This window comes from Abramis brama, assembly GCF_963993115.1.
Source record: "Abramis brama genome assembly, chromosome: 10".
Taxonomy (NCBI): Eukaryota; Metazoa; Chordata; class Actinopteri; order Cypriniformes; family Leuciscidae; genus Abramis; species Abramis brama.
Window position 1 is genome coordinate 29,449,437 of NC_139972.1, and position 25,180 is coordinate 29,474,616.

The 25,180-nt window shown below is 37.3% G+C and overlaps 1 protein-coding gene across 3 annotated transcripts in view; it reads left to right on the forward strand.

The window, feature by feature from the left end:
- Positions 1–1,364: 1,364 nt before the first annotated feature.
- Positions 1,365–25,180, forward strand: part of stim1a (stromal interaction molecule 1a) — a 47,896-nt gene continuing 24,080 nt past the window's right edge. For all 3 annotated transcript variants that reach the window (XM_084126872.1, XM_084126873.1, XM_084126874.1), the window contains exons 1-5: positions 1,365–1,689; positions 3,454–3,584; positions 12,500–12,630; positions 19,081–19,195; positions 24,883–24,994. In XM_084126872.1, coding sequence (XP_083982998.1) covers positions 3,464–3,584; positions 12,500–12,630; positions 19,081–19,195; positions 24,883–24,994 — 479 coding nt within the window. In that variant the 5' untranslated portion in view covers positions 1,365–1,689; positions 3,454–3,463. The remainder of the gene's footprint in view (positions 1,690–3,453; positions 3,585–12,499; positions 12,631–19,080; positions 19,196–24,882; positions 24,995–25,180) is intronic.

The window sequence follows — 25,180 nt, forward strand, 5'->3', positions numbered from 1 at the left end:
TTTGGCTTCTATTTTCTGTGGAACTGTAGAGTTCTGTGGAGTTTTTTTTTTTTTGTTTTTTTCTGTACTGAGTTTGTGGGAAATCTGCAGATTACAGTTATTGAAACAAGCTGAATCAACTCTAAGCTGCTTTGCATCACTGAATCATTATTTCCCTTTTTAACCCTGTAAAGCTACTTTGCAACAATCCATATTGTATAAAGCGCTAAATAAATAAAGGCGACTTGACTTGACTTTATTCAGAAATCGGTGTAAAAAATGCTCTACAAGCCCCCATAAAAGAAGAAGGTTAGATAATGAGGTTATAGTAAATGATTTTCTATGATTTAGTTATAGCACAAACAGCAGAGCATGGCACTAAACACCAACATCAAGGTCATGGTTTGATCAGGGAACGCAGCAACTAATAAAATACGTAATTTGTAAGTTGCTTTGGATGAAATTGTCTCTTAATGCATTAACGATAACTCTTAGAAGAACAGTAAATAAAAAGTTAACACATGCAGTTTTTAAAGAAACATATTTGATATTAATAAAACAAATATGCCTAATATTAATAAATGTAGCCTATTTTTTTAATAAAAATAAGTTATATATTCTCATATTAAAAGTGTTAAAATATTAACTAAATTAGACCATTATATCATCAGCATGCACCAATGCTATATTTTCTAATGTCATAATCATTTGTTAACAAACAAGTATTCATTACTTCAATGAGCTCATTATATATGCATTAAATTATTACATTGTTTAAACTGATAAATTTTTAGCTAACTGTGACTTTGTATTTACATTTCTGAAATACTTAACTAAGACAGTTACTGTGGACTCATGCACTTTCTGTAAAGCTGCTTTGAAATTAGCGCTATACAAATAAATGTGAATTGAATATCATAATACTAATAAATGTATAATGCATGTGCAAATATCTGATAAAAATGTTATACAGACTAGTCTCATATTAAAATAATTAAAATATTATAACTAAATTAGACCATTATATAATTAAAATTATAAAAATAATTATATATATATATATATATATATATATATATATATATATATATATATAAAATAACAAATATATGTAACAACCTCCACAGTAGATTGTGGTAAATGGCTAAATAAACATACTAAATAGTGAAAAATATCTACTTAATGAAAAACTACAATAAACTTTAATAAACAACAAAGTTTACATTTAGGGCCAGGAGATACAAAATATAATCAACTACATTATAATATAACTAGCTACATATATTATAATACATAATATAAAAACAATAGAAGTCAATGTAAAGTCGACACCATTAAATAAGCGTGTGTGTGTGTGTGTGTGTGTGTGTGTGAGAGATTATGATAGTGAGGTGGCAGGCTATCATAGTGTGATTAGCAGGGAGTGAGTGAGTGACTGCGCATGCGCCGCGCCGCAGATCGTGAGCCCGGCTTGAAACGAAGAGGAAGCGCAGCTCTTTCGGCCTCTGCTTCTGTCACTGACAGAGGACGAGCAAACCTCCGTCCACCTGCCGTATTCTCTCACCGGCGGGACGGGGAACCGTGCAGAACCGTGTGGTCGTGTGTTTTTGGAGTGTTTCAATACAAAAAGCCTCCATGGAGTCTGATGGGAGGAGAGAGCAACTGAAGACGAACCTCAAACACTAGGACGGTCTAGCACGAGGACCCGAGGTAACACAGCTCATTTTAAACGCTTTAACATATGGATTTGCTGTGTTTTACATTACATATGTTTTTTTTCAGCAATTGATTTGGGTGTTTATAAAGGGGGAAATGTGGGTGTCAGTGGCCTCGTGCCGCTACGACGCCAGCTGCGCAATTCAGCCGCATGAAAATAAAGATAATACAGTGCCGTTGGTTATGAATCAGCTATTTATGACTGATTTTTGTTAAGCAAATGTGGGTAATGCAACTCATACTAGTTCAGATCTGCTCTTGAGCTATTTAAACTCATACCTGGCTACGTAATAGCCTACATAGGTTAATGTGTTAATTATTCAGATTATTATTATGTGTTAGGTTTATGCTAACCTTAATATTGTGCATATAAAGCTATACATTCGGACCTTTTAGATGTACAGTATAGTCAAGGAAGGGTTGGTTTACATAGTTTCAACTTATAAGTGTTTACTAGTTGGCAGGTGAGTTGATGAGTAACTTGATGACATTTATTACACGTCATTGTGAAAAAACGTTGCATGCCTCTTAGCCTATGTCTGTGGAGTCCCCAGATAAAAACATGAATACAATAATAATTAACATTTTTTGTTTGGTGTTTACACTCCAAAATTGTCAATTTTGTGTTTTTGTTTTACTGGGGGTCAAATTAACCCCAAACCAAAACAGCAATACTATTTTTTTTAAATCAGAAACCTTTGAACAGTGCATGTAGCCTATACTTTGAGATCAGTAGGTCAGAAGAACGTGATCATTTGAAGGCAAAAAATATCACTTTTCAGGTTACAGAAAGTGATTTATAACAAAGTATCTCAACTAATTGCCTCAAATGACTTTGAAAGCAAAAGTTTAGGTGTGGCCTACGTTATTAATATATTACAATATATTAATATACTTTTATTATACCATAATTTAATACTGAGCAATAAAAAATAGGGACTTTTATCAGTATCTAAAGAACATACTGAGCATGTGCAGATGCAGAATAAGTGTCATAACTAGTGATTGAAGAGGAATAAGGTGCATCCCAATTTGCATACTTATGCACTTTTCTATGCTGCTTTTTAGTATCAATCAAAAGTGCAAGTTTTCAAAAGTCAGAAAAGAAAAAGTGTATTTTAAATGCACTTAATTAAAACTACGTGTGCGCTCAACTGTCACATCTTTCTTTACATAGCGGAGGAGAAGAGGCTTTTAGTCTCTAACTTTGAATGACAAAATAACCTTATAAATGAGAATTCATACTCTACACTGAGTGCACAGTGTACAGGCCTTATTCAGAGCAGCGGTATGACAGGTATGAAAGAGGCTGTGAGGGATAGACTTGCTGTGTTTTCAATGGCATCCGCTGTAAAAAAAAAGCTGTATAAAGCTCTTAGATCACTTATAATTTTCCACTGCTCATGCTCTCTGGGCTTTTTGTCTACTGAAATTTCTCTGAAAGATATGTTTTGCAGCGTTTCGTCAGAAGAACAATCCAGAAACACGGTAAATATCAGTACAACCCACTGAAGAGATGTAGCTCATGTCTATCCCTCACAGCTTTGACTCCTGTTATGGCGCTGCTGTGAATAAGGTCTAAAGTGCGTCATTTGGGACAACACTGTGTAAACCAACCGTGTGTTCCATTTGCCAGCATTCTCCTCTATATTATCTCAGGGTTAGGTTAATACTTGACTTGACTTGACATGCAGGGTTGGATTGTTGATTTGGTGTGTTGTAGTTGACAAGATTTCTCTCTCTCGTATCTAAAACCAGCTCTCCCACTATGGAGCTCAGCAGACTGGTGACGTACTGGACTGTATGTATATGCTTCTTGTTGGAATGTCGAGCGGACAAACTCAGTCAAGTAATCCCAGACCCCTTACCAGCGGACAACGGTGTCTCCGGTGAGTATATCCTGGAATTGCGCTCTTATATTGGGGAAAAGTAGCTGTGTCATCATAGATGAGAGCTGACGGCCATTTCTACAAACAAGATACACTTCAAAACGTTCTGTGCTTTGCAGCCCCCTTTGCCAGTGCCGAATAGACTTATTTAGAAATTGTATGGGGGTCTAAATGTGGCCCGGCTGAGAATAGGAAGGGAATGCATTCTCTGTTAAGCGCTGTGCTCGCTTGAGCTGTGTCAAATAAAGGTGCCTAGAGCATCATAGCGTGTACAATTTCTTCCGTAATGTGTTTTAGGCCCTAAAAAGGTAGTCCTTCCTTAAGAGTTCATCTGGGTTTAACTTGAGAGAAGATTGGGATCTGTTGCTTCTTGCCCGGATGCCTGATCTATGAATCAAACCAGTGAAGAACTAACAAAATTTCTCATAGCTTTCCTTTTATAATTTAACTGTGTTCTGATTTTGGCATGACGTTTAGTTAAGTCATGGATAACCAGGAAACCACAGTCTTTTTTTAATTGTGTGGTTTTTTAGGCCTTTACAATCATGAAATAGTGAAAATATTTACGCGCAGCTTCTAAAAAGATATAGATAGATAGATAGATAGATAGATAGATAGATAATGTATATATGTGTGTGTGTGTGTGTGTATATGCAGGGCTTGACATTAACACTTGTCTAGACAAGTGGATTTCTTTTTCAATTTGACTTGCCCAACCTGACAAGTAGCCTGAATAAAACGTCAACAACCACAAAAGCTAGGGAACGACCAAAAATGCGAGAACGATTCTGATTTTATTTCATTTATTGTTAGTGGCGACTGAAAGTAAATAAGTATAATGTACTGACGGTAACAAAGTTGCGCTGTTGAGGCTTGCGCAGCCTCTCAAGGAGAAATCAAAACAAATGAGCGCAGCACAAAGAAACTCAGTTAACATACTGCGGTAAATTAAGTCACTTACATTTTAGACGCAGTATTGATTGTTTTTGTTCTGTTTCAGCAGTGAAAGTAGTTCCAAACAAAGATCACCGCAGAAAACCATAGCGCAGGATCACTCAACCGTGTTTCATTACTGAATGATTCAACGTTTTGAACGAATAGGTTGAGTCAAAGTTTCAGTGACCCATTCATAAACAACTGCCTCATGCTTCTTGAATGAATCAGCCGTTTGAACAAATATGACTGGCTCATTTAGACAGTCGGTCACCTGCCGTCACCTGCTGGCAGTTTAGTTTCTTCATGTTTAAAAGTATCATTTCCAACATTTCTTATTTTTATATACAAAAAAAATTCAAACAATCTCATAACCTTATTTAATGCATTTGTATTTTTTTCAGTGTAATTGATTTAATTTGATTGATAACAGCCCTATAGTGTCTTATTATTCTAATTCTAATAAAATTCTATTGATCAAATTTAAGAATTTAAAATGAAAGATGAAGCGTACATTTAATAAGATTAAGAAAAAAATTCCATTTATAAAGGTAAAAAAAAGAAAAGAAAAAAGCCCTTGGGATAAATATCACAAATATGCAGATTTAAATATGTCAACGCTGATAGAACACTGATGAGGATATTGCTTCAGAATAAATGTTTACAACACAAAAATACTATTTTTATTCCAGACAAAACAACAATACACTTGTCTCTTATTTGACATATCAATCCACTTACCAAAGAAATGGCTGAAAACTGCAGAAATGTGTTGATTTCTGAAGGGTCCCGAAGCGCCAAAGTTTTTGGGTGTCTTTTTGTGAGGTCCCCTGAGACAGCATGCACATGTGTGGGGATAACTCAGCATTGCCAAATATGATTGGTATGCATTAAAAAATGTCAGGGAAGTAGCGAATCACTGGATTGGTTAAAATAATGAGCAGCATAAAATATGATTTGAGTTGAAAGTGGGTTTAATGAGTACGCTTACAACAAGTAGCGCTGTCCCACTTTTGGTACGTTTAAGATTTCTCATACGCAACTGAAATGGCAGCTTATAAGTCATCAAATTATCACACACAGTTTACTGTGCTGTTACCTTGTGTTGACATTGTGAAACTGCATGATTTGTAAAATATTCGTGGCATGACACACATAATATATTTTAATGCCCACGGGCCCAACTTTGGACACTCCTGTTTCATAGTCACGACTGTTTATAGCAATCTATTTGAGGAGAACAACACAAATGTTAAGTGGACAATTTTCTTAATGCAGTTACTGTTTACATAGCTTGTATTATTACATGTGAACCTGCTGATGTTAGCGTTGGGTTTGTCTATTATCAGTCATGTTCTGGCTGAATTGCTCTTGCCTAATTCAACTTGAAGATGTAAAAGTTGTGCTTTACAATGAATAGCGACGGCCTTCTGGTGGTCTTGCTTTTTCCGTGTTATGTTAACGAATCAAACCATCTGATCTTGATGGCAGCATAATGACATAAGAGCCCTTTTGGAAAACTGCCTAAAGTCCACAGTGTGTTTCAAAGCTTTTGTTGAGCTGGAATAGATCCCAGTCATGAGGTGATACTACACCATTCGACTACTGGCTGAACGAGTTGTACTGTATGTGCTCACTATTTTTCACACTAAATTTCGTGCTGAATTGACCTGTGTGGAGAGTTGCATGCAACTTTGCAAAGTAGTATCTAGGGCTGTCCCTACTAATTATTTTGGTAGTTGAGTAATCGGGCGATTATTTTGGTGATTAATCGAGTAATCAGATTTTTTTTTTTTGTGGTAATAAAAACAGACCTAAGCAAACAATAGCCTTTAAAATTACTTAAATACACAAATAAATAATAACAATGAGGCAATAATAAGTGTTTCAAATTTTTTTTAAATCGAGTATTCAAATTTAATTGAGGAATCGTGACAGCCCTAGTAGTATCACATTAATTCCATGTGGTGTCTTGAAATTGTTTTGTATCTTTTAATACATTTTTGTGTTATCATACTTTAGTGATAAAGATATTTAAAATCACAGTTGGTAATACTTCCACTTCATTCATTCACACTGGGAATGAAAGTTCAAGTCGAGTGCTTTGCATTGTGGGATAGAGTTACTTGCACTCACAGTGTGCACTGTTCTATACTGCACAATCTGGTAAAGGTAGTAGATAATCTGGGTATCCCGTGCATACAGAGAATTTGCATACTTTGCTCGTAGTTAGAGTAGCAAGTTTGCATGTTTTTTCAAATTCGAACATAGCCCTGTTCTGTGTCTGATCCGGGTAAATTATGTCACATGAAACTGGTTAATGTAAATATTTCATAAGGGTAAGAAGTTTGCAAAGCAAATTATCATGTACGCAGTGTGTCTCCTTCCTGACAGTTTATAATGTATATTTTGTGGTTATGGCATATTAAAGGTGAACTATGCATAATTTTAGTCACTCTGAGTAAACGCGTGTTGGTTAGATCTGTTCGATTAAATTTTTTTGTTTAAAATAGTTGACAATTCTTAATAGACACCGAAACAAAATAACATGTAACATGTTCTGACTAAATGTTAATTGCTGCAGTCCATTTAAAAATATTTAAATTGATTTAAAATCAAATGAAAAAATTGGTTTGAATGCATGATTCTGTGACTCGCTCATAAAAATAAATCACTTGTCGCCACCTACTGGTGTAACGATGTAATTGACAGTCTTTTGAAGCAAATACAGTTATTTATAACAAAAGGTGATTTACTCTGTTTTGATCTACCAGTGTTTATATCTGATCTATAAACTTTTATCCCAGTACTTCTGTGATATGAATTATTGTAAGACAGAAATAACAATACTGTGTGGTTTAAAAGACTGTTTGTGAATCTGTTTCATACATATACAGCACACATTTACACAGTAATTGTTAATCAAATGAATGCTGAAATATTATTTGGGGTGATTTTCGACTGACCTCAGAATCATGTGTGGGTGTTTTACAATGCTTTAATAGCTGTATTCATTAAGATGTTGTTACTGTTGTTCTTATTCTTTGCATCAGGAACATTTTATTTGTCACTGAGTATTTAACATTTTTCGAGCGCGCTGAATTTGACAGCATTAAAATACCAGGCCGAGTTGCATGATCATTTAGAAAGATTTTTTTTTTTTTGAGTGGCTATTATGCTAGACAGGATGAAGACATAAGTATTAAGAAGTAACTGAAATTAGCCTTAGATAATAGTGTTGTTCTAGCTTTCCCAGCACTTAATAGGCACATGGGAAATGTGGCAACTTTGCCCCTTTTCAAATTTGTTCACAAGCGTTTAAGGAAGTTTGGGGTTGCAAGATTTCCTGTTCTTTTTTTCCTCACCATAACGTGGCTTCAAACTCATGACAAAATTAACATCAATTGATGAACAACCATTTGAAATGTAATCTACTGACACCATCAATTATATCTGGAGGAAGCCATATGTTGTGTTGTCTATGAGCAAAATGTTTGGGCTGTAGGTTTTATTTAAAAATAAATTCTGCAAGTGATCAAAAGCGACAGTAAATACATTTATAATATGCTACAAAATATTTCTATTTCAAATAATGTATTGTAAATTGTAAATGTAATTCCATCAAAGAATTCTGAAATGTATCAGTTTGCACAAAAACATTAAGTAGTTTCAACATTAATAAGAAATTCTTGAGCATCAAATCATCATATTAGAATGATTTCTGAAGGATCATGTGACACTGAAGACTGGAGTAATGATGCTGGAAATTCAGCTTTGCCATCACAGGAATAAATTGCATTTTAAAATAAATTGAAATAGAAAACAGTTACAATGAATTGTAATAATATTTCACAATATTACTGATTTTACGTAGCCTAGAAATCTAGACGCACCCTAGCGGCAGCAAAATGTATTTTGCAGCCAGGGCAGTCTAGCAACTCTCCATTGACTTTCGAGCTGCAAAAACCTAAATTGGGTCAGGCCAATCACGTCGTGTATAGAGTAGGCGGGGCGGGCTTAACATAATGACGACAGAGTTGCGACGGTTCCCTGCTACTTGAAAACAAAGAATGGCGGCTGCTGGAGAACAGTCTTTCGAATCGGCTTTTGCCGCGACTCTGGAGGACTTGGAGTTACGTTTTTCTTTGAGAAAAGAGCAAAGAACGGCACTTAAGTCATTCTTAAAAAAAGGACGATGTGTTCGTAGTTTTGCCGGCCAGATATGGCAAAAGTTGAATCTATCAACTAGCTCCGCTGTTGGGAAAACGCTCTGGTTGGTTTAAGCGCTGTCCTATTGCGTGCAGAGGGAATTTGAAAGACAGCCGTTTATCCCGTCCCTCGGATTGAGCCGTGTCTATGGTGAGTTGCCAGACCTAACATCTTGATGTAGGTCTGGCTTGCCAGGCTAGATTTTACGGTATTTTTGCTCAAATAGATGCAGCCTTGGTGAGCATAAGAGAATTCTTTAAAAAACATATTAACCTCAAACTTTCTAAGGTTGTGTATTTCCTAAAACTGCAGCTCTTATCCAGCCCTTATTAAACATCCTCCTATGACCAAAAAGTCAAGGTTCAGCGGAGAGCACCTGTACCCGCCACGCCTCCACAGGGCCTTGATCTTTGGAACGCCCTGTCTGTGTCAGGTCTGATAGAAGCGCACCGCTAGAGCTCAGTGTCTCCTGAGGCTGCTGGTCGCGCTCCACAGAGCAAACAACACTGATGCCACTGGCCTGCTTTTGTTTGCAGCCCTGTTGGAGAAGACAATGTACCATTTGGTGCACTAGTTGTCAGACTCCCCCAGAAGGTCTGTTATATAACAGCAGATTGACAGAAGATAACTTGTGGCTTGCTATCCTCTCTCTTTCTTTCTTTTCGAGATACATACGTTTAGGTAATCTGTTATATGTAGTTTGTGATGCAGGTTTATAATGACATCTCTTGACTATCCGTTCTGTAGTATTTGTAATGAAGGGGACTGAAGCATTACATAACACTGTATTCACTGAACCCTGATTTGATGGAGCGAGCCATGTTTCATACAAAGGCGCTGTCTATGGCTTTGACTTTATATAGCTAGTACATCAGTTTGTAACCGAAAGCCAGGAAGATGCTCTTCACAACAGTATGCAAACGCAGTGCAAGTGCTCTGTCCCATTGTATGTTCTTGACAAGCATTCTTATGATGCTGTGTGACTTTACTCAGGGAGGCGATAGTTTCCTTGCTGTTATTCTGGTAGCTAGCTATAAACATGTCAACACTTTATAAACTGTTGCTCGCCATGACTGTATTAGACCTAAAATGCAGAACTGACAATTTACGCTATTTTCTGTTGTGGCAATGATTTGTGTTATGTATCATGATGGAATGCAATCAAGCTTTCGATTTCTTTTGCTAGGGTAGAGTATGATTTGGACCTAAAAATTAAAATGATATAGTGATGATGATAATTTTTATTAGTGGTAAACCTGTCATTTTTTTTCAATTTCTGCATCGGCCGATCAGTGTTTCTGTTTGGAAGCAGGGATTTTATTTTGATAGCGCTGAGAACACCAGCACTTGAACACACAGCGCTGTTTAACAGTTATGTCGGTCGATCCGTGCTTATTAACTGCAGAGAGGAGAGTTCTGCTGTCACTGGACAAGCACTGTTGACAAACTTTAAAGGTGCAGTAAGCAATTTCTGAGAATCATTGTTGAACACTGTTGATATTTGTAATCAACCCAAACAAACACACCCCTCCCTTCATTGCTCCGCCCCCAAAATGCATGAAATTCAAGAGTGGATGTCTCTTTATAATGGCAGAAGCGAAGCAAACAAAGGAACATATAAGGAACACAAAATGAACATACAGTACACAATGTTACTCGCAGAAACAATGCACCCTCTACGTCCATTTTCTGGCCTTCCATAAGAAAATCTTTTCTAATATTAATGCGGGTCCTAAAGCTCTTGTCTGATCATAACACTTATTTTCCCACTGATATTCCTCTGACCTTTTCTCTTTTTATAATGTCTCTCAACCATCTCTCTTTCTACAGTATTTCTTCAAATCTCCCTCTTGCTCACTCTCTCTCCTTCTGCATCATGAGTGGACACGCCCCCTGTTGCTGATTGGCTATTAGTGTGTTGTGGTACTGAGTCTGATCCACTTTCAACAGCGTTTTTCAGAAATCACTTACTACACCTTTAAACCCTTGATTTCAAACTATACTGCACTAAATCCAGTTGGCCACTGTCATATTCATGTCATTTTCACAGTGTGCTGTATGTAAAATCAGTGTTACCTGGTCTTCATTTACAAAAAAAATAGGATTCCCAGTGTGCACAAACTTACCAGATTACTGGTAACAGAGTGCTCTGTTGGTGACAGTGCTTACATCCTTTTTATTCACTTATTTTTTTTTACACAAATTTCTTTATATGTGAAAAATACTGTAATATAATTACAGAATCAAGTTGCCATAATCTATTTATTTCTAGTTTATTAAATACCAAGTAAACAAAATGCCATCATGGGAATAAATTACATTTTAGAATGTATATTTGACAATATTACTGTTTTTACTGTATTTTTACTCTATTCAAATAAACGAAGCCTTGGTGAACATAAGAAGCTTCTTTCAAAAATGTGTAAAATAAATAAATAAAAATTATCAGCTCCTTTTTGTTTTGCAATTGTTAAAAGCAATTGAGAAATGCAATTGAGAAATGTATAGGTATTGCTCAGTTTCTTAATAGTTTGCTCAATTTTTGTTGAGTAAAGCATGTTATAGCCTATAAGATGATGCATTTAATATCCTCAAAGGTTCTAGTTCATTATACTTGATAAGTGATACTTTTCAGAAACCAGATATGATTCTCTTCATATCCCTTTACCATCTACCAAGCCTTCAAGGTGACTTTGATAGACTTATGCCCAATCCCATTTCTCTGTCTAACCCCTTCCCCTTAGTTTTGCACGTTCACGTGGATTACCCCTTACTCTCAAGTGAATGTGCAAAACTAAGGGGAAGTGGGAAGGGGTAAGACAGAGAATTGGGATTGGGCCTTAGACTTCTCTGTGTTTTTGGAGCGCTTTAAGAGAAGTGTCCTCTTAGGTTTCGAAATGGCATGCTTGTGTTATGAAAAGACAGACGCCAAGGTTTATTTTTGGAGCTCATGGGTCTCTTGGACAGGTGCCTTTGAGTTATAATCCTCTGATATACACAAACACAACCGGATATATCACAGCCTACATCAGACTCCCTAGTACCACACACTCTGATCTGATGAAGTTCCCACTTGTGAATGTTCACACAAACTACTTCAGGTTCTCTCACTGCTTTGTGCAGCACACACCATAGCTTTCTTAGCCCTCAGAACCTCGAGTGTGGTAACACAACAGCTGTACAGATTTGTATCCTAAAAATAGTTGCTTGCTAGTTTTAGTTGATACCACAGCCAGGTCTATTTTTAGCCCCCCCTCAAAGTTTGAGCTGGAAACCTCTGCGGACACAGTGGGATTTTAGGACAGCTGTTTGGAAGCGCCTCTGAATTCTAAAATTGGATCTGGTGCTATCATTTTGAACACAGACGGTCTTCATTAGCACACAATGTTCTCATTAAAGAGTGCTTTGTGACCCCTGGACAGTTAAATTAACTATCACTACAGCAACAGTTCATATTGGGTCTTTATCTCACATTTATTTCCAAAGATTGTTTTCTCTGTGTAATGCCAATAAAGCCTCTAGGATTGTGTGATGGCCAACTGATTGTTGGTTTGACCACTAAAAACAATGACTAAATAGCTAGTGGTTATCATTATCCAATAGCCTGCATGGCCTTGGTTACATCATAGGAAAGGACGTTGTTTCAAAGAGAGTAAATTATTATAGTTTGATTAAAGATCACGAAGATCAGGAACATGCGTTATAAGAATAAATGTGTTTATAGCCTGGTTTGTTTTAGTATCTTGCTAACTCTGACTGTTTCTTTTCTTCAGAGCTTTGCCGCATCGACGAGCTGCTATGCCTGGACGAGATCGCCATCCTCAGTTTTGAGGCCATCCGCAGCATTCACAAGCAAATGGACGACGATGCCAATGGAAATGTGGATGTTTCTGAGACTGATGGGGTCAGTGAATTACTTTTAAAGCTAATTCTTAAGTGGTTAACATTTGGTTAACTAGGCAGTTGATATACCTTTGTTCTCTTTTAAAGTCAAGTGTTTGATAAATTTTTCTCATAGCATTAACATTCAAGTCAGCATGACGGTAAATGAGTAATCTGGAGCAGGTTAATAGAACTCTAATACTTGTCACCGCTTGTGACTTGTGTGTCATTTTACATGTTGTCTGTTCATTTACCCTAGGGGCTGCTAGAGTGACTGCCTTGGTTTTGGAAGTATTTTTTAAATATATTTTCTCCATAGGCATTCAAGTCATGAACCAAGACAACTATCATTGAGATTAATCAGAAAATTACAAACTTTGTTTTAAAGCATAAAAATATTTATAATATAGCTTAGTGCTGCACGATTAATCATAGCGCAATCGCGATGTCAAGCCTATGCGATTATATGACGCAAAATGCTGCGGTTTTATGAAATTAATAAATGCATGTGTGGACATGACGACCCATTCTTTCTGAGAGCTGTTTGCCCATTTTCTACACCACTAATAAAAAGAAGACCAGTCAGTTTCAGTTTAGGCAGTGGCACGTGTGGCGCGTATGGTCACGTCGTGACTTTTTCCGGTGTGCAGCGCGGAGAACGGGTGACGATGATGCCGAGCAGACGGACACTGAAAAATTCTACCTCTGTTATATGGCGATATTTTGGCTATAAGATAAGCGACACTGAGCAGAGAGAGCAGGGCTGCCAACTCTCACTCATTCAGCGTGAGACTCTCGCAATTGACACTTTTCACACGCTCTCACACCACACATCCATTTTCTCACGCAGAGAAAAATCGCGAAGCAAAGAGGACACCGACAGACAAGAAAAAAAATATATACAAATTAACATGTATCTACTGTTAGGCTACCTAATATTTATCCAAATGAATCGATATTGAATCAAGATCGGAATCAAATCACAAGATTTGAATTGAAATCATGACATTTGTGTCAAGCAATAATAAAAACAGTAGCCATCAAGTCATTGTACCATGTAAACATTGTAACATGTTGTCAATAAACTTAACAAAATTCTGTTTAGTTACCAAATGTTTTTGACAATCAGACAATACACTTACACCAAAAATGATCCACAGACTGAGTTTAGACAAAGCATATATGTTACATCCTGCTTAAAGTCCCTGCTTGTCTGGACAGAATGCTCAAAATAACTTATTTTCATAAGCATACAAATGTTCTTATTTATTGTTCTATTTATCTTTGTACTATTGAGACAATAACAAGTTTGCAGTAATGCAAAGATGTCCTTATTTAATTGTGTAAAAAATAGTATTTTAATTTGAAAACACTGCATTTAGTTTTTGTTGCTAGTTTGAGTTGAGAAATACACATTTCAGCACTATCACTAATCTGTGTGTGCATTTTCCTTGAGAACCAAGCAAGTTGACTCATGAAACCATTTGTTTATTATATCGTAATCGCATATCGCAATTGCAATTGCAATATTGACCTCAATAATCGCAATGACATTTTCCCCAAATCATGCAGCCCTAATATAGCTGTATAAAATATAAAAACTATATATGTATGAATAAACAGACTTCTTTTTATTAGGGAATTAAATACCCCATGATGTATTGTGTAATGTAAAGGAGAGTACAATAATACTATTGTCTTTAATTGTTTATTGTTAATGGGATTTTTAGAGCGAACAGTCATAGCCTCAAAACTCACAGTTTCACTAAACACTAATGGCGCTTTTCCATTACCAGCACCAGCTCGACTCGGCTCGCTTTTCGCTCCGTTTTCCATTGCAGATAGTACCTCCACAATAGTACCTGGTTGTCATGGCGACGCTGCAGGAAACTGCCGTGACTTAATCTTCTACGCGAGACGCGCGAGACACACCCGCTACCCACACACACAGGACAATGGAGGAAATCGAGTGTATGCTGTTTTTGGATGTTTTTGTTTTTGCTGTTTTTTTATTCAGGATACTCCGTCTGGCGCGTGCAATGATGACGCAGTGAATAGTGACGATTCTCTCTGACCAATCAGCAATCTGTCGTGTTTTCACGTCACATTTTAGTATCGCCTCAGCTCGCCTCAGCCCGCTTAGAACCTCGCCGGAGGTGGTACGAAAAAAAGTACCTGGAAGCAGGTACAGGTACAACTTTTACACAGTGGAAAACCAAACAGAGCCGAGGCGAGCTGGTACTGTGTAGTGGAAAAGCGCCATAACAGTCTCTCTGGCACGACACTATATCCTAATCAAACTATGACGAAACAAACAAAGGTGACGGGAAACACCATCAATCAGGATAAAAGTGAAGCACAATGGCATAAAGCACAAAGTCAACGAGGCACGAAGGCAGTGGATGAGTGTTTGGGGTGATCCTTATAGCAGATTAGCAGAGGTAACGCCCATCTGGAACACAACACAGAGAGATCGTAAACACACGAGGATAGTTGTATAAACACTAAATATCTCATGGTCTTAGCACAAGAGTATCGTGCTCAAGTCAACTGCATCCTTCCTTCCTCCTCTAAGGATGTCTGTAAATAATAAGATTTGGCTAATTCATCCTGTCTAATGCTCTTTCCAATGGTCTGGGCTTGTTAAAGCATTAGTACACGATGGGTTTTATCAGCCTGTGTGACATAGTTCAGCAATGTGTGTCATGGTTAGTGTTATCTTGCTATTTGTGCTGCAAGATGCAGGAAACCAGAAACTATCTCACTATGGTATTCTGAATCAGGTGGTCTGAAGAGGCCAAAACCGCTAGTGTAGGCCCGTGTGGAGGTGTCTCGCAGAAATAATGCTCACAGGGTCAGCCTAACCTGTTACTAAATAAAACCACTGATTATAAGGGATAAAAAGAGAGGAATTTCTGGTCAAAATCTACACTTGTGCATGTCATCTGCACAAGCTTAGAAAATCATGTTTTTGTCCCTCATCTTAAAGAACTTTGCCCTACTGGTTCTGAGGAAATGCAGTGGTAAGCATTATACCGCCTAAGGAGATGACGTGTAGAATAGTCTTATGACTGGACGTAACTATGCTCATTTTCTTTACAGTTATCATTAGTCATATCTCAGATGTCATTGATCCATTCCCAGGAGGCTTTCAGTAACAAATAAATGTGAAGCAGTGGTTTCACAACTATTTAGGAGAAATAATAAGTCAGGATGGTTATGATACTAGTCCAAGAACCAAATTATCGATTAGTTTATCTAGATGTTTTTGGATGTGTTTAGATGCATTCATTTAGCTTGCTATGTAATATCTGTTGGACCATTTGCATCGTATTCACGTTATTTTTAACTTGAATGTGCAAGGCTTCCATTATCAGCTGCTACTTTATTTTAGCTCTGCTGCTTGATGCTGCAAACCTGTATTTATGTTTCAATCCTTTATCATAATCGTAATCACACAGGTTTATAGTTTTACTGTTTACTTCCACTTGTGATTCTTCTTATTTACCTAATGGATTGAGAAAACCCTGTCAGTCCAATCCCAAGTACAAGGTTTTATTTAAATTTCTTTTGAAGCGACATTGTCACAGCCATACACTTTTTAGTTGTTAAATGACATTGCATCTAGTGATGTTTTTGAGCATCGTGCCATTAGCACTTTAAAGCCTACTGTATCATATTTGAGCCTACATGCCTTCTGGCCCCTTATTGATATGTCATACTTAGTAAGTAAAAGGCCTTTTAATAAACTAAATGAATAACTTTTATATTTTTAGTACGGCTGTTCTTTTATTTCAAAAATAATAATCATGATTATTTTGATCAATATTGAAATCAAGATAATTTAACACTATTATTGGTGGGAGATATGATCAAAGTCATGATATGATATGAGTATTTCATGATACGAGTAATTTTAGATATCAGTAAAAATTCACAATTATCGATAGGCTTTTTCAGCAATAATTAAATGACACAATAATCGTTTTGCCTCAATTGTCTAGTTTTCATAATCGTTGGAAGCCAAAATTGAAATTGAAAATCAATTACGATTAATCGCACGGCCCTAATTGTTAGTTATATTTCAAGATTAACATTTACTGGACTGAAGCAATTTAGGTTTACGTGATTATCCATACATTACTTTTTAACAAGTCAAATATGATACAACGAGCTTTTGAGAAGCATTTATTTGTACATCTCGTAATCATTATTGTATTGTATTGCATTATATGTTTTGCGCCCCACCCCATAATTAAAACTACAGAGCTTTGTTAAACTCAGCAACTAAATGTCTCAATAATGATATTTATATATGTATTTTATGTAATTATTCTTCTATGCTGTTTTAAAAAGCTCATTGATTTACAAGTTATCAGAATTTAATCTTACTTTTTGGCCATATAAATAAAATCTGCACCAAATTGAATATTTTTATTTTTACTCCATATTTTACTATCATAGCCTACTATATGAGCTGTAAAGCCTGATGTATCAAATATGATACAATCATAAAAAAAAGCTTAAATATTTTGTCTAAAGGTTAAATAAACTGTACCATCTCAAATTAGATTATTTCATATGTTCGTCTTTACAGGGTTAAGTTTGTCAGGTACCATTTTGTTATTAGAATTCTGTTTCACCCACATCGAGTTAGCTTAGCCACTACAAATTTGAATTACCCCACCAGTTAATGTTGAGCAACATTAGCCAGCTCAAAACCGCAAAGAAATTCCCAACAGACCAGGCCTGTTCATTCTTGCAGCAATAAACTCACACATTTGCCTTTTGTACCATCTCTCTTTTATGAATGATGTCGAACATGATACTGCTTGTGATTGTGAACCGGTGGCCGTTTGCCCAAGGAAAGCCAGTCACCGTGTTCGTTGGATGTCGTTTTGGAAGCATACGCAGCGGAGCAGAGCCTGCCCCTTCCTGGCATCCTTTCAGTCCAGCGATATGTTGTGTAGGCGTTCTGTCCTGCCGCCTCCAACCTTCTCGAAGCAGCATCAAGGCAAATCTGATGAAATGGCATCCACATATTTGCAAAGATCCTTGTATTCTTGTGAGAGTCCAACATTTAAAAACTATGATTTGATGGCATACGATGCAGTTTGCAATCGCAGAATTGAACCGTTAGATTAGGTTGCGCTACTTGCTGTGTTTGTTTCCACACCGCATAGACTGAGTGCTCGACACTTGTCTTTGAGTGGGCATGTCGAGGAATATCTTGGCCTGTGTCTGAAAACTATGACTCATTTACATTTATAAAGGCATGGGGAAGTGACAGCATTTCCAGTGAAATGTTTGCTGCTGTGACATGTTGTGGGGGAAAAAAAGTCAATCTTGTCAAAAAGCCAGTTCATGTCTTAATGTGTCAGTTGTAACAATTTGTCAACAGCATTTGATTTTTAGAAAGCAGGTGTGATTGGTCTCCATCTAAATATTTACACATTTATGACAAGTCTCTCACAGTGGTTGCAGTTTAACCACAGTTTGAAGCTCTTTACCATCTTAAATATCCCTTGAACTGCTCTCTAACCTTCTGTTGTGTTATGTTGTGTAATCATTGTTGCCATCTGCTGTGTCTGAGCAAACCGAGCCTTTGCTCCGCTAGATGTTCACAGCACTCGACGGCATTAATACACCCAGAATATCTTAAAACATTACGTCTATAAGATAGACTTTGGTTTGGCTCTTAAATGTTCCCTAGGGTAAACAGTTTATTGTCATTTGAATTCAGTTCTGGTCATTTGCTCATAATGGGCAAACAAACTGTCAGTCCAGTGAGTTTTGGGTACGGCTTTCCGCCATGGAAACCAAGTGACCGATAAAGTGCAGAATATTTGGATGGATGGATGGATGGATGGATGGATGGATGGATGGATGGATGGATGGATGGATGGATGGATGGATGGATGGATGGATGGATGGATGGATGGATGGATGGATGGATGGATGGATGGATGGATGGATGGATGGATGGATGGATGGATGGATGGATGGATGGATGGATGGATATACAGAACAATATATATTTTCATTTATTATTTTTTATTTTAAATTGTATATTTTTATTTTTGTTTTTATTTTATTCACTTTATATACATGAATGAATGAATGAATGAATGAATGGACAGAACGATGGAGGATATTTTATACATTTTATTTTACTTTTTTATTATCATTTTTTTTATTGCCATCTGATACCATCACTGTACCATGGTACCACTATAGTAATTTAAGGGCTGCGATAAATGTCTGCTTGAGTTTGTGCAGACCTTGAAAAAGAGTACAAGAATTTGCACAGAGCTCCTGTACAACTTCATAAAAGAGAAAAATAAATGTCTGCTTCATCAGCTAGTGGAGAATATAGTGATTGCATTCAAAATCTTCATTTTCTCCTGATTTCTCTGGGATCCTTGAGCTGCTAATTGGAATAGATTTCCTTTTGTTCCCTGTTATCTGACAGTTTTTAAGAGAGGACCTCAACTACCATGACCCCAAAGCCAAGCACAACAGTTTCCACGGTGACGACCAGCTCATCAGCGTGGAGGACCTGTGGAACGCCTGGAAGAGTTCAGAAGGTGAGCGCGACTGTTTCATAATGAGCCATTAGCGCAAAAAGCCGTGAGTCATGGTTTTCTCACATGCACAGTGGAATATGTTGTAGCTTTTAATGAAAAACGGCTTATTGGTTGACCTTTGCTAATGCAGACTTACATTCTTACAAGGTTTTGCTGACTTTAAAGGGGCATTCCACCCATAGGAACATTGTTTTTTATTGAAAGTGGGTCATATATGTAGTCGAAATGTAAAATAAATTTTGAATTTGGTGCCTTCGTGACTGAGGAAAGACAAAAAATAACTTCAGGACGCATTTGTATGAAAGACAACAACTCCCACAATGCACCTCATTGCACAGCTCCGCAAGCCACTCCCACTAATCCAGAACAGCGCATATCTGCCTATAAGAGAAATCACTCTTCCGTCTACAAGGCTAGCTACCACCAGAGCTTGAAATTCATTTCACACAAAATGTCTAGTTAGTTGGCGAACTCATTAGTGCATTACTCCTCGTTTGTATTTCTTTCGAAAAGGTGAATTATTGCATGGTACCTGGATGTTCAGTCAGAACATATGCGGTGCGAAACTAGGATAGTTCACAACACAAACGTCCGTGTCCTCGTCTGATTCAGAGATTTCGTCCAGGAGAAATTGTCATCGTTGAAATTCTTTGCCGTAGACGGACTCTATCTCTGTGTTCGTAGTTGCATAGTGAGATCACCGGCGCCACCAGTCCGCCCTAACTCGAGCCAGTCCGGGCTCCTCGTCCGCGGCAGGCAGGTCTTCTGCCTCGGCTGCTCTTCGCTATAATGCGGCTTGTAAAGGTAGCCACAAACACCTGATTCAAGCATCAGACTTCCGAAATCCTCTTCTATATCATATTGAGTACTCTCCTCCGCTATTGTCATAACTTTACATCTGTCTCCACAGCGCCTGTTAGCTTAGCTTCAAACAAGATGGAGGATATTGCTTTCAGTTTCAGAGAGTAAAGTCCCACCCACTGATCTGTAATAGGTCTGTAGCGTGAGCGGGTCCCGCCCCTGGCAAAGAGTGGAGAGATGAGGAACTAGTGCTTGTAGTCTCAACAGAAATCCCCCCCCTCTTACACTTCCTCCGACAATGACGCAAAATGACGATTTTTGCGTCATTGTGGGAGGAAGTGTAAGAGGTAAATAACGTATTTCTCCCGTCTCAGGGGAAAATGAGAGAGTGTTGCACGACCATTCAATAGTATGACTGGGTTTCTAACAATGCAAAGCTTAGTGCAAATGGGTGGAGTGTCCCTTTAACATCAGGGACAGATTTTTTTTGTAGGTCAAGTTTTTTTAGTTGACTGCACAATGTGCCTCAAACTATCCAGCTGGATGAAATACTGCATAAAAAATGGGTTAATTATTTAAAATCTATCCCAAATTCATGATGATACCACACACTGTTACCAGGGCATTTTTGGACATCATAGTAAGAATATATATTTCTTTTAAGTTACTACCTCAGTACCATGATAATACGAAGGTAAATGCATATAGAAAATAATTATATATTTGACAGTTTTGAAACAAAATTATCATATTATTTTTTAAAATACTTTTTTCACAGTTATTTTCCAGTTAATAAATAACAATAATGAATCAGTCAGTCGTCAATCAATTAAAGTAACATGGTATAATCATAATACTAGTACATTGTACTTTTTGTAGGGCATGTGTTGTGTTAAGCGGTATCTTAAATGGGCCTCTTAACAGCGGAAGTGTGTGAACACTTATGGAGGCGATTTCACGGTTTTCAACACCTCCTCTAAATCCAGATAATGTCCAGATCCGCTCCAGAACACTCAACCTTCTAAGTCCTGCTTATGAATGTACAGCTGTGAATGAGATCTCGGGAAAACGAATGCCATGTTCAGAAGGGAGTATAAGGGTACTGCTTTTGGGCCAAAATGTGTTTCAGGTTTGTTTCTGAACACCCATATATTAGTGTAATTTTGGACAGCACAATAAATTAGTTCAAGTTCAATTTTATTTATATAGCACATTTACAATAGCCACTAGGCTGTTAAACAACAAGATTAAAATAATTAAAAGAAGAAAAACATGCATAACAAAAAATAAAACAAAAATAAATAAAAGCAACATAGCTAAGAGTATCCATAAAACAGGAGTAGCAAAACAGTATCAGACTCAAATATAAATTAGTAAAACCAACCGAGGAAAAATAATCAATATACTAAACAAAACAGGTCGGTTTTAGCCTATCATGTTTCATAAGGAAGGATAAAACGCTTCCCAAATCTTTTGTTGATAAGGTCAGCAACAAATTTGTATCAGCCCTCATCCTCAAATCATGAACAAAAGTATGCAAGGTAAAAGAAAATATACTAGTTATTCAACAACTAGTCAGTTAATATGGAAGTGGCATATTGTAATGTTTCCTCCCATTATAATCAATGATGCAATGATAATTTAGTGCAATAACAAATTATTTATACTACCATTCAAAAGTTCAGGGTCAGAGATTAAAAAAACACTCAGCAATGATACATTGAATTAATCAAAAGTGACAGGAAAGACATTTATAATGTTACAAAATATTTTTTCTGTTCTTTTGAACTTTCTATTAATCAAAGAATCCTGAAAAAAATATCCCAAACTTTTGAACAGTAGTGCAGGTTATAGTTATTTAGCCTATTTATATGTTAAAGCTGTTAGTTGTACTTTTGAATAATAAAATATATTTTAAAAATGGGTTTGCGTGAACAGCTAGTTTAACACAAATGAATGAGAAGTCAAAGTCACACTTATTACTTGCACTTCATTCATCTGGAAATGAAAGGTCAAGTCAAGCACATTGCATCATGCTTATGCTCTGAGTGTGCACTGCATATTTTGGCAAATATTATATTCTTGGATCTGACCATAATGCTCAGACGACCGAACAATGTCTGTCTTGGGTTTACTCATTTTCTCCTTTCGCTCTTTGGTCAGTTTTATTCTGCATTGCAGCTCTTCCTCAAAGCACAGCTAAAGAGCCAAGGTTATGAAAGCTGATCTGTCCCAGCCAAGACACACACACACAGAACAGTTTTGTGCCAGGGTCAGGCGAGAGATATACCCTTAGTGTTTTCTTTGAGAGCTGGCAGCGTCTGCTTTTTTCAAAGGTGGTGTGACAGTGAATATCTGTTATTTATGCCAGTTTATACCATGGTCTGGGTGAATACTCGATTCTGATTGGCTGCAGGGTGTCCGTTAAAAAGAGATAATGGACACCTAGGAAAGGCGTCCCGTCAATTTGCCTGATGACAGTTCTAAATGATTGCGCTGGCTCAAACTCACTGATCAACTGCTGTGGTCGGGTCGCTGTGGCCACGTTGCTTGGCAACGCCTGTATACGGGAGATATTAAATAGTGCGCTCGACTTAATAAATAAAAACCCTCACGATTTTTACTCTAAAACACATTAAAGTATTATTAATTGATTAAATATTTCTTTCTTTCGTAAGTAACCATGGTATAAGCGGGTTAATGCCCTTCGAGGTGTCCATTATCAGGTTTTAATGGACTTCGGCGGAGGCAAAAGCTGCGCGCCGGACGGTTCACGCCTCGCCGTCGTCCATTAAAACCTGATAATGGACACCTCGTCGGGCATTAACCCTTACGTAATATTTATACTCCTGTAAAATTTGATGTCTATATTGGATTGTTATTATGCCAGCTGTCACTCTGCTTAATATGCTTTATTTTTGTTTGGGGGTGGGGTGAGGTTAATTCAAATATCAATGGCAAATGTATTTAGGCCATGTTTTTGATGTCTGAGACAAATTTTAGTAATCGTTTTAGATTTCTTTCATCATGGGCAGTTTTGATCGCTTGGTGTGTCATTCTCAATGGCAGCTGATTAATTGCGATGATCCAGTGTCTGCTATTTACTTGAAGTATCTCCTGAGATTTTAGGTTAATATTTCAATAATTTAACAACACACTTGCTTGTTCACAGTTCTCTGATATCGGTTAATAGTCATGTGCCTTGCAGGTAAACAAATAAAATATTTAATCTTTTTATTAGGAGTTTTATCTTGCCAACCCCATGCAGTTGCCTCATGAAAACCAGTTTGAGAAACCTTGTTCCAAGTAGGGATGTGCCAATCAAGTTTTTTTTGTGCCTCCGATCAGAGTTATTGAATATTGATCCAATACTTGCAGTTTCCTAGTGCTTGGTGCATACTTCAAGTGCATTACAGTTATTCAAATCAATCCAATGTATACAGGGATATGCAGAGTTTCTCAGGGGCTCAAAAAGGGGTGTAGCCTATATCACTACAGAGTAATTCCAATATAACAATTACTACAGTAATATTTATAGGCCTGTGTGTGTGTGTGTGTGTGTGTGTGTGTGTGTGTGTACAGTTGTAATTGGAATTATTCAACCCCCATTGCAAATCAGGTTTATTGGCAAAAATGGTTTCAATTGGTTTCCCCAAATTCAACTGAAAATGCAAACAGCTGAAAGTAATTGAAATAGCTCAACACAACAAATGTTTCAACTGGTTTCCCCAAATTCAACTGAAAATGCAACTTGTAATGACTTCTGCAGAGACTTCTGAATAGAATCCCTCACAACAGCACAACTCAAACACAACTGCAATAGGGCTGGACCCGAATATTCGTTCGGTGGGTTGGTATTCGATTTGAAAATTTGACATTCGAATATTATTTTTTTTGTATTTTTTATTTTTTTGCACACCTGGGATCCCCCGCGAAATGGTTCTCATTCGCGCTTGAATAAGTTCTCGAAATAATAAAAATGCAAACGGACATACCGACACATAGAGATTCCTGCCTTTATTAGAGAGAATAATATGTTCAGCCCCCTCTCTCCGAAGCTTCGAATATTCGATGTTCATTACTACCGAAGCTTCGAAGCTCAAAAAATGGTATTCGGACCAGCCCTAAACTGCAAATCAGGTGTTGTCAAGCACACCTGATGCAACGAATCAAGGGCTTCATTACTTGCACCAGGTGTGCTTGAGCTAGAACACATGCAATATCTGCTGTTATATACTACTGATATAAACTTGTATTTTATATGTACAATGAGCAGAATAATTGCGAAAAAGAAAATGCCATTATGCCAGTCAAGGCCGAAGCAAGACGCAACTTATAACAGTGTGTTATGGCACTGACATCTCAGATAGACTGACGGCAGATGCAAATAAACAGTAAATAAATTACTTTTGAGTGATGTACTAAACATGGATGCTCAAATGTACGTGTTACACTAGAACAGACCTCGTTGATTCTGGCGCATCATGCATGCACATTTGAGCTGCTTTTCTGGCATTCTTTAATGGCAGAAAGCTGCATACCATCACCTACTGCATGACACCTGCGTGACAGCTGACGTCAAATAAAGGATTGGGCTGATACTGATCAGTTAAAAAATAAAAAAAACTTTAAAAAAACAAATACTGACACTTTTAGTCACACTGCCCTTTTCCCAGCAGACCTCTGATGATGTAATGATTTGTTTTTTAAAAACAGTCACGATTCTTACTAAATTAAAAACTCCATTAGTATACTCATTTTAAGTCAAAACCACCCACTTTTGGTCGCTCATTGTGTTATACAGTGTTTTATTAGCTTGTTTTGAAACATGTATTTTGATTCATGATGATGTTAATGAGGTTGGCCTTTGTGTTTCTGTTCCCCAGTGTACAACTGGACAGTGGATCAGGTTGTGGACTGGATTATCAACTATGTCGAGTTGCCACAATACGTGGAAGCCTTCCGGAAGATGAATTTCAATGGTACCGCCATGCCCCGGTGAGTAAGTTAATACACACTTACACACACACACACACACACTTACACACACACACACTTACACACACACACACACACACACACTTACACACACACACACACTTACTTACACACACACACACACACTTACTTACACACACACACTTACTTACACACACACACACACACACACACTTACTTACACAC